Source organism: Nyctibius grandis, chromosome 7 (genome assembly GCF_013368605.1).
Source record: "Nyctibius grandis isolate bNycGra1 chromosome 7, bNycGra1.pri, whole genome shotgun sequence".
NCBI lineage: Eukaryota > Metazoa > Chordata > Aves > Nyctibiiformes > Nyctibiidae > Nyctibius > Nyctibius grandis.
In genome coordinates this window covers 55,853,178-55,867,360 of record NC_090664.1, presented here as the reverse complement: position 1 = coordinate 55,867,360, position 14,183 = coordinate 55,853,178, and the positions used below count along the sequence as shown (strand labels likewise).

General features: G+C 40.0%; 1 protein-coding gene across 1 annotated transcript in view; it reads left to right on the top strand.

The window, feature by feature from the left end:
• The first annotated feature begins 893 nt into the window (after positions 1–893).
• LOC137665937 (vasoactive intestinal polypeptide receptor 1-like) overlaps positions 894–14,183 on the top strand; it is a 30,511-nt gene continuing 17,221 nt past the window's right edge. Inside the window, exons 1-2 of the mRNA XM_068405445.1 lie at positions 894–926; positions 10,698–10,797. Of these exons, the coding sequence (XP_068261546.1) occupies positions 894–926; positions 10,698–10,797 (133 nt within the window). The remainder of the gene's footprint in view (positions 927–10,697; positions 10,798–14,183) is intronic.

Sequence of the window (14,183 nt, the reverse complement as noted above, 5' to 3'; positions counted from 1 at the left end):
ACAGAACTCTTGTGTTTAACACCATTGGGAAATAATAAGTGATGAACAGGTCATGAAATAGCACTTAAATCTTATCAAGAAAAAATGCTTCTGTCATGTCCATAATTCCTGCTCTCCCAGGCCCTGAAAATATCTTGGTGCAGTATTTATTGCGGCAAAGACCAGAACAGGTGCCTAGGTACTATGAACCCTGACATTTAAAAAATTATTATCTTTTTTTTTTGCCTTCCTCCCCCACCCCCCCAAATCCAAGCCATAGGCAAGAAGGGTTTTCGCTTTTACCTATCGCACCAAGAAATAAAGTGACATTTGAGGCATCTCTGTAACACAAGGGCCAGAAAGACCTTATGCAGCTTGTGGAGGAAATCCTCTGTCACTGCTCAAAATTTTCCATCTGAGATGTGGGGATGCCAAAACCCAGAAACTGCATCTCTAAGAGTCCCCAGGGAACACCACGCTGTCAGACCCATGGGAAATCTGGATCCTTTGAAAACCTGCTGCCACCGGCCACAAGCATGAGCTCATCAGCAGAAGGAGGGGTGAATCCAGCATCTCTCCTTGCACAGAGAACATCTGCTTCCAAACACACCCTAAAAGACCAGTCAGTGCTCCAGCCCCCCGCAGTTTTGCAGGTGGACGACCAGAGGACAGGTTCATGGAGTTGGGTCCAAAATCCCAGGAGGATGCTGAAGAATTTCCTTCCCTCCGCCGCAAACTTGGTCCAGCGGGGCGAGAAGGTACCGGGCTCCCCAGGAGGGACCTGGATGGCCGGGAAGGGAGGTGCAAGGCTCTCCGGGGCGGGTCTTGGGCAGGTGGAGGCGGGCTGAGCCTCGGCTTTTGGCAGCTTCACAAGAGGCAGAGGGAAGGGAAGGACCCGGTGGCTGCTGCCGAGGATGCTGGGTTTGTGCTGGCTGCTGCTGCCGCTGGTGAGTGCCCGGCGGTGGCTCCTCTGGGTTTGGGAAGGGGAGGGGGGGCACCGCACATCTGGCTCCTGACACTGTTGGCCACAGCTGGATGGCTCTGCCTCTGCCCCGCGGGATCCAGGGGGGGGGCTGCCCGCAGCGGCAGGGGAACTTTTCTCGTAACAAGGAGCAGGTAGAAAGAAAGAAAAATAAGGAAAGGATTTTAAAAAGGAGAGGGAGATGTAAGGGGGGGAGAAAAGAAAAAATATTCCTGAGGTAGAGGTTTGACCCAGCTCTTTTCTTTGTAATTTTTCCGGCTCTGAGCTGCTACTAATAAATGTCTCTTAATTTCCATTCATTAGAATTGCAGTTTCCAAAGGACAGAAAAGCACCCCTAAATCAGAGTAGCTGTAGCATGGCTTTAGAGACACATAAGGGGATGACTTGCTGTCCCAGTTGTTCTGAGAAAGACAACTTTGCTGAAGAAGGAGGATAACTAAAAAGGAATAGTTCCTCTTGATGGATTTGGGACATTTACCTCTTTGAAAGGGCACTGATGTTTTTACTGCTGAAGGAATCTGCTTATAATATCACCAAGCAGGAGTATGAACTGTCTTATTTCTGCTGTGCACTGGAGGCAGCAGGTGAGGTTGTAACGCTAAACATCAGGGAAGATGTATGAGCACAGAGATGCAATTCAAGCACGTATATCCCTCCCTGAGCCCCATGCTCTGCTGCTGGCATTGCCTGGGCTGGTTAGCAAAAGCTAGTGTAAGTGCAAGTACAGTCATATATCCTCTTTCCCCTCAATTTTCAGCCGCAGAGAAGTGTTTGGAAACCTTCCTATAGGTGTGATTCCTGGGGACTCATTTTTTCTAACTTTAGCCATTTCACAGTTAAATGTTTAAGACTGTTTAAGACTCTCTATAGTCAAGGGGGAGACAGTCACCTTCCTGGGAGGCATTTCGTCTTATCCTGAGAGAGACAGATGGGCTGAGTGTTCCTCTAGGGCCTGTTTTCTTCCACTGACAACAGTGAGAACCTAGATGGTTACAGACTGGTCTTGACCCTTCAGTTCTAAAAGGTGAAAGATGGGATGTAAATTTTCACACCTGCACCTCACATCCTTTGGAACTGTTTTTCCTTTGTATTTACACAGCTTTACACACAAGGGATAGGAAATAGGTCCTTGCTATGTAAACATTTTCACATATAGTTATTATCACGTGTAATACCCTTCTTTCAGGGACAACTAGTCAGTCTAAAGTGTTACACTGCTACATGTAGAGTGACTTTGGCATCTGGACTAGCCTTTTTACACATAATAGAGGCACAACTTACTCTTGCAGCTGTCAGCAGAGTGGAGCTAACCTGAAGTGATGTATCATGCACCTCTGTGGGCTGCCATGCATCATTTTAATGTTTTAGCATATTGCAGCAGACCGTGCCCATAATAAAAGTAATTCCACAACCTGCATGCTCTATGTAGTTTTTGGCCTCAAACTATTGCTCATATATGAACTCCAACTACACGTCTGGTAAGACTCAGTGCTCTAAATATCAGTGGTTTTCGTGTCTCAAACTAGGTCTTGTGGGAAGCTTTGCACCCTAAGTTAGACAGTAGGGGAAGACCAGAGATCCATAGGATGTAATGAGTAAATAGTCCTTTCATATTTCAAAGGATCATGTCAGAGCAGAGAAATAATTCTAGTGTGGATTCTGCAAATAATTCATTATTCAGATACGAAAATAAACCAGCAGGGTTCCTCTGTGAAACTGGGTACTTTTACCTCCCATCAGCTCCACAGGGAGCTGTATGTTGCAGGATATACTTTGTGCCTTGCAGAGTCCTTGACGTTAAAAATTACCATTTGCTTGTAAGTGACAAGGAACAGAGAGCAGTGGGTGCTGAAATGCATAAAAATTACTTTTCCTCTCTTAAAGAGTTCAGAATCTCAGGAAATAGAGAATGGGGAACAGAAAAGACTCTGCATTCACTGTCCTTCCTGCTGAGCTAAACTACATTCTTCTTCAAATCATAGAATCATGGAATCATTTTGGTTGGAAAGGACCTTTAAGATCATTGAGTCCAACCATTAACCTAACACTGCCAAGTCCACCACTAAACCATGTCCCTCAGCACAACATCTACTCGTCTTTTAAATACCTCCAGGGATGGTGACTCCACCACTGCCCTGGGCATATAAATACAGAACAGCTTTTCACATTTCAGGGGAAGGGGTTCAGTCTGATCTGATGAACGGAGGTGAGAATGAAAACATAGATGGTTTATCATTGAGATATACACTTGCTTTAACAAAGTGTTTCTTGTGGTGATAGGCATATGGATCCAAATCCGTGACAAGATGCTGAGCTTCTAATAAAACATGCCTGAATTTCTGATATAGCTACTATTGGCTAATCTGTGTTGAAGGGAGATACATGAGCCTTCTAGCAATCCAGTCCCTGCAGACCTTAAATTCCCCTCCATAGGGAACTGGAGGTATGGAAGAATCAGTTCGTTTTGGTGTTTTGTTAGCCTGGAGGGAGTTAATGGAGGGAGACAGGCTCCTGTACAGTGAGTCACTCTGTCCTCAAATAGGTGTCTGAGAGAGGTAGGAGGAAACCTTCCCTGGAACTGCTTGTCTGCCTTCGTTGATCATTAAGAGAGGCTTGATGGGGGAGTTTAGATTAATCTTCTAATATTATCTATCTAAAATTAGAAATCTTGTCTAAAGCTACTCATTTAGCCTCCTTCCATACTACTGGGAAGAGGTGGAAACACTCGAAGAACAATGTCTGTGGCTTCAGTTGAGTAAATTTGCTGATGGGCTTTGACATCTAGGTTTCAGTTCTTTGGGATTAGGTGTCATGAACTTCACCTTTAGGCAAACATGCTACACATACAGAAAGGGAGAAATTTCTCTTTAATTTGGAAGAATACTTGCAACAGCAGAAAGGGAGGATCCTCTGTTATTAGTGCCCTCTTGTTCTTTAAGTGTTAGTGGCAATTAAATGCTCTACCAAATTTAGCATAGAGCTAATAAATTCGTTTTCATTTTTCTCAAGATAATACTAATTACATAGGGTTTATAAACAAAATAAAGTAGTATGCCTATATTGTCACATACAGAATACCTATGAGTAAATACATATATTGGGATACATGGATACGTATGTATAGCGAGTACTGTTCTGTATAAGGCTATGCAGTTAAATAAAGTCAGATAAATACAATCCAATACACAGAGGAGCATTCAAGAATTACTCTAATGTCTTAAAAACAATCTTGAAAAGATATTCCTCTAAATGATTGTAAGGCAATCAGTGCCTCAGCTTCTCTTGTTCCATAGGTAATTGAGTTAGAAAGAGAAAACAAACACCGAAAATGTCCTCTAGGTAGTCATTTTCAGTGAAAAAGACTCCTGAAATAATCTATTTAACTGGCTGAAGAGAAAGATTGGAAATAGGTCTTTACCTTTGGGATTGAAAGCTTCCTGGATCAAGACTGTGTCAGAGCTTGCAAGTTGAGGGCAAGACTTTCTATGATAACTAAATACATTGCTGGTGACTGGAGTCGTGTCATTGCTGTGGTGACCTCAAGCTTTACAGTCAGTCAGACTCAAGAGTGGTAAACCTGGCCTGGATATGCTAGAAACAAAGTGGATGCTTATCTATATTTACAAGTGCATTTGAGCAGACTTTTTTGCTGCATAAGAAAACTTTGGTTATTTTTTATAGTTTCTTGTTGTTTTCTGACAGAACATAATGCTATGTAGATTACATTATAAATATCCCGGAATTACTTACAGGCCACAGTGGATAGGAAGATCCTCACTGTGGTGATTGTGAATGTAGTAGTACTGAAATGGACAAAAGCTGATGGAGCTTGAGGTTGATCCCAGCTCCCTTCAAAGCACGTGTGAAAATTGGACCTGACTTCAGTGACTCGTGCTTCCCAGTCTCAAAGCTTTCTAATTAGCACTTGGCTTTTTGAGAAAGGAGATAAGCAGATGGAAAGAGACAGACGTTATGAAAGATTTTGATGAGAGATATTCAACAGCCTGAGACGTTTATGAAAAACGCTCAGGATTTCTTTGTCTTCTTCAGTTATTTCACCTGTGTTGAACATTTTTCATGAGCCTCCTTCAATCCTATAAACCTTTCCTGCTCACCAAAATTTCAGTTGAAAAAAATGTAGGCATTTCAGAGCATATCCTGGTTCTCTGGACTGTGTCTTTGACGTCACTGGCCAACTTTCAGGACTGACTGAACACTTCATTCCACAGTTAAAAATGGGCAGGGGATGCAGGAGTTTTGAATGTTTTGCTGTGCCTTTCTGTACCCTAAAATACCGAGTGAGTTTTAATCCTCCAAACTGGGAGTCAGTGTGTGTCATGAATGGCAGACAACTCTGGTTTTGTATAAGGGAAAGCTAAAATATTCAGGCATCAGAGTCGTATCAGAAAAACTGAACAGGGGAAGAACAGACAGGGAGAACAGGGAGTACAGAGATGATTTCAGAGGAGATCTGAGATGAGATCTGAGACATGAATGCAAGCTGTAGAGAGAGAGGCAAAAAGAACAGTGATGAATATTCTTAGTAAATGATTTATGCTCTTGACGCAAAACCTGTTCGTGAGGTTTTAGGATTGCACTGCACTGGAAACTAAACCGGATCACTGGAAAGACCCTTCAAGCTCTTGAAACCTTCCCATCTTGACAATGAATTCAGCCACTTTTTCGATTTTTGATTAATTTTCAAGAAGAGTAAATGTTACCAATTTATTTCTGGCTCTTTGATCCCATTGAACTGCTTTTTCAAAATTGACTAATATATTCAGTGCCCAGCTTTGAAGCACTTCCCTCGTTTTCAGAGAGCATAGAAAATGTCCCTACTTTTCCCCAAGTGTGCTAATGGACTTCTTAATGAGTGAAGATCTGTCTTAAATGTGATATCTAAATTACAGTTTTTCTACCACCACGACAGCCTAGGGGCACCATCTTTGAATGGGCTCTTAGGAAATATTGCTTTTAACTAAGTTGCACTAAGTATGGCGTGAGGATGTTGCTAGAAAAACTCTCTTCCCAGTGCTTGCTAAGTCTGATGTTGTCCAATATGAACAAATCAAAGCCCAAAATGCCATTAGATTGTCTTTTCTGTTCAAATTTCAGCAAATAAATAAACCATCATGTAACAGAGGAAATACAAAACAAAGTTATACTTACTATCAGTGAGTATACCACTTAAGGTTTTAATGCAATAACCTCACAGAGGCCAAGAATAGGAAGTCCAGAAGTAAGCACAAGCCCAGAATCTGGCTCTCTAAACTGTTTCAGGCTTTTAGCATGGCCACGCCTGTCACAGGTAACATTTTACTGTTCACTATGTGACTGTTTTGTTCCAGGCAAGATTGTTCCAGTGGTCAGGACTTAAGAGTTAAGACACCCCTGTGAATATTGGCTGGTCACTAATGTTCAAGCCAGCAAAAAGGTCTTCGTGTTGTGATGCTCAGCAGTGCAAAAACCCATTCCTTGAGTGCTGTCTACAACACTGTGAGAAGCCCCAATTTTTTCTGTGCCTTGAGGTGAAGGCAGCCCACCATGATTTTCGGTAAGGATCATGCCAGATTACTGCCTAGTTACCAGGAAATTTTGATCCAGGAAATAGCATTTTAAATCAGCTTCTTATGCTTATTACTGTGGCAGGAAAAACTGTGTCAGATTGGACACCCCTGCCTCAGAAATCTCGGTTTTGTTTTGCTTCCTGAGTTGTCCTTTTCTAAGGTGAAGAGGGGCTACTCTTTTCCTGCAAGAGCTCGGTCATTAGAGCAGATGCCTCCCAAATTGCACTAAGTCCCTACAACAAATGCAGAGCCCCTGCTTTCCAGAAAGTCCAATCACCTAACTATTGTAGGCAGATCAGACCAACAACATGCACTTTTCTCTCAAGGCACTGTGAGATAAATAACAAAAAATAAGTAAGCCATATCCAACAAATCACAAGTAATGTTCTACCCAGAAGGCTTTTCTTTAACTGCAAAATGGTTTGATGTCTTTCTTTTTCTTAAAGCCTGAGGAAAACCAACAAATCGAAGCATCATCACTGTTCTCAATTTCTTGTATATGTGTCATTTTTTCTTTTTTTCTTTTCTTTCTTTTTGTAACAGTGGGATTACTTCCAGTAAGGCTACAAGATTATAAATTAACAACACCAGCCTCCTTTTTGCTTCTTACGGGATGATCTGTAGGTTACATCTGCAATTGCAGTTGATGTTGATTTTCAAACCCTGAAATGTCAGTAATATTTAACCTATGTACGGGTCTATAACAAAAACTCAAGGCTCTGGTGGCTATAGTCACCCCCACCCCAAATCCAGTAATCCAGAAGCAAATAAAATGTGAGCATGTTGATTAATTGCTTAGCTATTGGTGGTAGTGGGGTTGATTACAATCTTACCATTGGTGAGTATCACCAGCAGTAGGTCAGGATTTCCAGAATAAATTGTAAAATCATGTTTTCTGGTGATTCATCAGTGCTTTCAGAGGCAGGAGTCTGGAGTACATGAACTAGGGATCTGATCTGTTATGACAGTTCCTCTGTCATGTGTAAAACTAAGGCAGTACAACTTCCCTGCAGGGAGGATATGGGCTTCCCCAGCCACTGTAAATGAATGGCACTCCACTGATTTCAGTGCAGCTCTGCTGAACTATGGTGACTGAAGGTCTGGTTGAACAGGTGTAGATTTACCAAAGGGGAGGAAAAAAAAAGGACATGCAGCCTACTTCAAGCAGCAGGCAGGCTGGCACACCTATTCAGTGTTCAATGTACCATTTGGGAGAGCTCAGCTGCTTAGTCCCTCATTTATGTTCCACCTGCATCTGCTTCATGTGTTGCTTAAGTTGGCCTTTGAAGAAAGGTAACCCTTCCTGCTCTGAAACTTCTCATAGCTAATTATGTGTCTGTTTCCACCACTCTCGGCACCTCTGGCATGAGGATGGAGTTAAGTTAACCCATCTCTCCCAAGTGCTTTTTTCTCAAAGGCATTTAAAATCTCCTTTCATGGTTTTGATTTCATTTTGGGTTATGACTGGCCATTGCATTCAAGCCTTTTGCCAGAGGACTCAGTATAGATGGTAAGTTGTATAGCATCACGTCAAGTTGTCATGACTTTTAAACATCAAGCCCACGAACATTCCAAATACAAAGTTTCTCAGCAGTAACAGAGTCCAGAAATTCCATAAAGTGAAGAAATTACTTCTTTCCTGTCCAGCTGAATCCATTTTCATAAACTGAAATAGTGAGCGATTTATGTAGCAATCTTTTTGTTACTACCACTCAAATCATTCATTTGTTATGTAGGCTGAATGCAAAGTGAAATGTATGTTAAAAGATAAAGTGATGAGCAGGGAACCTATTAATACCTGAAAAATTGCGTTTCAAAATTCTTACTATAGTTGAACAGCAAGAAACACTATTTTAAGAGTCACTCATGCTGATTTATAAAATGTATTTCAAATTACCCACTGGAGGAACATAATACATGAAAAAAGCCAAGTCTTAACTTTCTTTTCACACAGTGTCCTTAATCCTTTTTCTGTTCTAATATTAGGATGTATGAACCATCTCTAGGGCCTCATAATTAAAAGCAGTCTGTCTATGCTACTTTCAAACCCAAATGTAGGCAGATTTTTTAAAGGATTTCAAAGATAAAATTGTGTTCTTTTTTTTTTCCCCTAGGCAGATATTATTGCTGAGATGTAATAGTCTACGTGACTTCCAGTAAAGTTTCTGTGGAGACTAAAAGAAGTCCTGGTTGCACTTCCCACTGAAAACATTCTGAAGGCCAGTAAATCAACTTCCTGAGACTGAAAACACAATATAGCAGTGATGTTTTCATCTGTACTGTGTTTTCAAAGTCGTTAGAGGTTTAGAATGGCATACAGTCTTCCTCAGAAATGTCTCAGAAAGCCTTCAATACATCTTTCCATTAAAATTACTATGCCTTGAGCCTCTGACTTTCCCTTGGATAGCATAGCCTGCAAAGGAGCAAACCCTCTGCTGTATTCTGTGTCAGACCCCCTGCCTTGAAGATTCAAATATCCCAAAGGAGGCTTTGATACAGTATTCAGTTGTCTGAATACAGTCCAGTTGCTTTCTAGACTCTTGACTTTGTTGACTCTATTGACTCAATTGACTCTAGGTTTAATTCAGTTATCTAAACATGGATGTGTAGAATTATTTGAGACATCAAACAATAAGCTTGAGTCTTCTACATGGGGCTGGCAAAATTAACACAGAATGTACACAAGAGGACTGAGATACCCCATAGCATCCCAAACGACACTAGCTATTCCTGGGTGAATGAGATATCCTTTAAATTTCCATAGCCTGCAAAAGAAGCTCAGACAACAGGGTCACATGTAGGCACTGACATTGTAGATACTTTCTCAGAATTTAATTGCCTCTCCAGAGGCAATCATTTTGGGATGTTCTAGGGTATTAAGAACATCTTCACAATCACAGCAGATATAATGCAGGACTACAGGGGACACGAAACGTTCTGGAGTGGGAGATGGAGGCCAAGCAAAATACATGGCAGCTCCTAAATGACGCGAAGTATCTGTACTTAAGAAGATGAATCTAGACCCTATTCAACCCAGAAATCCATTTAGCTGTTTAAATGTAGGTATCTTAACCTGTGAGATAAATATCATCGCTTAAGCTCCCAAAACAAGTCATCAATTTTTTTCTCATTTCTTCATCTGGTAAAATGGAAATAGTGCCTCTCTCTAAGGAGTGTGTAGCATCCTCAGATAATATGTTGATAGAATTTCATAATCAGATTAAACTGTAGCCAATACTACCATTTTCCTACTTTCTGTAAATTCTTGGGCTTCAGTATTTCTTATTTAAGCCCAAATGGGCATAAAAGTTCTGCTCCTATTTATTGCTTCTATTTTTATAATTATACCAACTGCATTTTGAAGGGAAGAGCTTACAATGTGCTCTTTCAGTAGAGTGATGTGTATAGCACTGTAATCTCAAGATCCCGAAGAAGACCAGGAGCCCATTCTATTAGTATCAGCGTCAAAGCAGAGTAAGCACATCCTCCTGAAGAGTAATGAAGACTTTATTGTCACACTTAGGGCTAATTACTCCAGTAAAGAAAACTTGATTCTTGGGAGCTCCCAAGAATCAACATAGGAATATTTTGCCAATAGATAGTTCTGAACATCCAAAATAATTAACTAAAAAACCCCCAAAACCCAACATGTATATTTAAATAAATTTATTTATTTTTGTTTTACGGGGAAGAAACATGTATATGGCCAGACTGCATGTATGTTTGAGGGACTCAGTGTGACTGTTCCACAGCTGATGGATTCATCCAACTTTGTCCAGTTGAGAAAGAGGTGGAGATCTGAAAATTGTGAAATCCATTTAAGTTTTGTGAAAAACATAGTTGTTAAGAAGAGGTGGTTTAAATGTCCAGATTGGAGAAGTGGTGCTACATGAGCTCGACTATTATTATACATGGAAGAATCCATATGAGTATGCATATCCAGGCGTGTATATAAATTGATAAATGTATGAAATCACAGCCTCTTTTTCTCTTTGTCTGTCCTTTTGCCATTTACATGTCCTATTTGTAGAAAAATCTTCAGCTGGAGTTTTCACATTCTTAGACCCCAAAAGTATCAACCATTAGGTACAAACTGGAAAGAAACCTGGCTCTTCTCATTCTGATAATCACAGAACTTCTTGGTTTGTTTGGTCTTTCTCTCACCAAGGCTGAGGGAATCCATCCAGAATGCAAGATATTCCAGCAGGTGGTGAAAGAAGAGACCCTCTGCTTAGAAAAGAATGAAACTGTTTCACCTGATCTTAAAGGTAATGGTCCTGATTGTCAAGCTCTGGTATGAATACCTCTTGTATTACTTCAGGGGCACAATGTGAAGGCACCATTTGTTCTCCTGAATCAAGATTTGATTCCTATTTTTATTTGGTTTCTTAACAGCTTGAAGTGCTTCTCCTTCTGTAGGCTGGGGCTTTACATCATCTGATTTTAGACATCTCTAAAAGCTCAATACCTAAGTCAATCCTAGTCTTCTTAGATTCCCTTAAAGTAAATGGAGAAAGATGGGTGTCCCTAGAACATGTTTCATAGTCTCTGGTGTAGATGCTTACTTTAGGATGAGATTAATCATTCTCTGGAGTCGTATTTCTTTTTACTAACTACAGAACGAGACTAAGATGATTAGTTCAGGCTCTGACAAGTTTAGATGCTTAGTTAGGGCAGGAAAACCCTACTTGGAATGTCCTATGCTGCTAAAGTATTTGGTATGTCCTTCACTTATATTCAAAACTCCGAAGAAGCTTCCAGAGAAGACACCAAAAAACATGCTGAATTTATGTTGTGTGAAGAATCATTACAATCTGGTGAAAATTACTTTTGTCAATAAACAAGAGGAAAAATAATCCCAACTTCTTCAAAATATTCTATTTCTACATTTTTGGAGGTTCCTTGGTTTGTTGTTTGTTTGAAAAGGTTTATTGTGGTGGTGTTTTGAAATCTATTATATGCTCAAATATACATTTTGAAAATTAAAATGAACAATTCAGAGAGCCTGTAAAATATGTTTAAAATACTGTGTAGGGTGTTCTCTTTGCTGGGGTTTTGGCATTGTGGAGACCTGTTTTGAATTGTTTCAAAGTGAAATTTCAAAATGTTTAAGCTCTTTCAAAAGTTCAGTCACATTTTTTCTGGCCAGTTTTGCTTAGAAAAGTATTAATCCACCTCAGTGAAATTTTTCAGTTAGCATGAATTATCAGCTGTTCATTTTCTGCAGAGGAGTTATGAGACAAAGATGCCTCATGCACTTGGTATGAACAGAAGTATTGCAACCACCTGGAAGTCTGCCTTTAGCAACCTACCAAAATTTAGATACTTACCCCTGTGTTATTTCCTTTCTCTTCTTATTTATTTTTCTGCTGCCTTTCTAATGTCTAGTATCCTTCTTGTACTTGCCTACTCTATTTTAGTTGCATTTTTCCTCCTCTTTAATCAAGTCCAGAACACTTCCTAAACACATTTTGCACTTGGAACACCCAGTAACACCCCCCAAAAAAAATCCTGGCAAAAATCAAGCATTTTCCATAATGAGTTATTACATGCATTTTCTATTTGAAAAGTACATTATGACATTCCAAGTATTTTTCTCTTTACCAGAAATATAATTACATGATTTGGGAATCCTCTTTGTAGCAAAGGCTACTCAAAGAAATAAAAACCACTCAAATGTCTGTTGAACTGTTTAAAAATCTTGAACGTTGTCAACTCTGATCTTCTCAAAGCTCCCCTTTCCACCTTTTATGCCCTAGAGATGGAAAAGCATTAATGAAAATCTGTTCTGGTATCTACAGCCTTTCTCAATATAGTTTAAAATGAAACATTAGACCTGGAAAAACAATTAATCCCGAATATTTTATCTAGGGTATTTTAAAACTAGACTAAGATTGGTAAAAGTCCCTGGCTTACATTTCAGTTTTCAGGAATTGCACATGAGACAAACTGAAAGATCACAATTTGTACAGAGCTACTTCTTGGCACTCACAGAAAATCTGAGCTGGAATTAGTCTATGTTGCAGACTTTTTAGTTTAATGTAGTTCCACTTTATTCTTGTTCTACAAAGCAGTGTCATCAGTAGTGTCCAGGGTGCAATTCCCCTCGTCTTGAAGTAGGTGTGTAAAATAGGTCAATCGAATCAAGCTCAAAAAACGTTTGTTTTTCTCAACTGTCTAAAAAAGAGTGAGCTCTGGCTTACTGAAAAAGACTTAAGTATCTGTGATGCCAACATTACTTGATACAATTCCTACTGCAGTTGTCTTGATGGAGTCTCAGGTGACTTGGACAATCACTAGTCTCTTGAAAACCTTGTCATGTAAATGTTCTTGCTGCCTCTGCACTCAGCAGTTTCTCTGATATAAACTGTGGAAGTGACTGGAAATGAAACCACATCTAAGACTTAAAACATACTGGTTCCACTCCTACATAAGGTCACCTGTTTCTCATTTTTAACCTCACATTGCCAAATACGATAGATTTTTAGACCCAGCTCCTCAAAGGTATAGGCCCTCTAAAAGGGACCCTTTAAGTCCCTAAATTTAAGTGTGTGGGTCACTGCATGTCTAAGTGGGACTCATATTAGCTGGCTTTATTAATTTGAAAATTAGCAGCCTAGTTTAGGCTCTAATCATCAGAGAGACCTAACTAGTCGCAGCAAGTGACTCATCCTATCCTCAGAAAGGAGCCGCCAATACATGGGATGAATCACGCACTGGAAGTCCCTATCTCTTTCTACTGATTACAGAGGGAACATAGCTAAGATTAGCTAACATATTTTAGACAATTAAAATGAGAGATAATGAATCAAGGCTTCTATTTTCCCATCTGGCAAATTGGGGATACCAGGAATTTCATCCTCCCAAGGGTGATGTGAGGATAATGCTGTGGGAGATTCTCAGGACTATCCTTTCGGAAGCCAGAGAGTAACTTGCTCAGCTACAGGCAAGTAATATTGCTTCCACATTTCACCTCTTGACAATTTTATATTTGCCTTGTCATCAGTCACAGAGGAAACAGAAAAGAATCAGTGAAAGAAAATAACACCTCACAAATGAAACTCATGCACTACTTTATGTCCACCTTATGACTATCTAGAAATTAGTTTCAGTTACAGCATGGTGCTTTTTTTATTGGTTCAGGCACCTTTACAAGCTGATAACTTTTCTGTTCTGCACCCACACCCCCTTGCCAACAGACACCACCTGACCACAGCTTGAGTCTCAATGTGATGCATCTGTGACAAAGCTGTGATTAACTATAACTTCTGAAAACCCTTTTTACTAGACTCATAGCTAGTAGCATGCCCTGCGTCATCAGCTCTGGTTTGGGGAACCTCATGAATGCTAACCAGTCAGACCGACTCCTGATGATGTTAATTTTCTATGATGCTCAGAGATGTTCTTCTAGTTTAGGATGAAACTAATATCTGTAAAAATCCTATGGATTGCCAAAGACCAGGACTTCAGCTCTTTTATTATTTCCTTTGTGTCTTATGAAATTGGTAGACTTTAAGCATGGAATCAAGAGGCTAAGGCTGAATTTTTAACTCTGATGTTGTTCAGTTAGACTCTGAAACCTGTAATGAGAAATCTCAAGTGCTAATAATTATTCAACATTTTGATTTTAGTGACTTTTGTTTTGACAATAGAA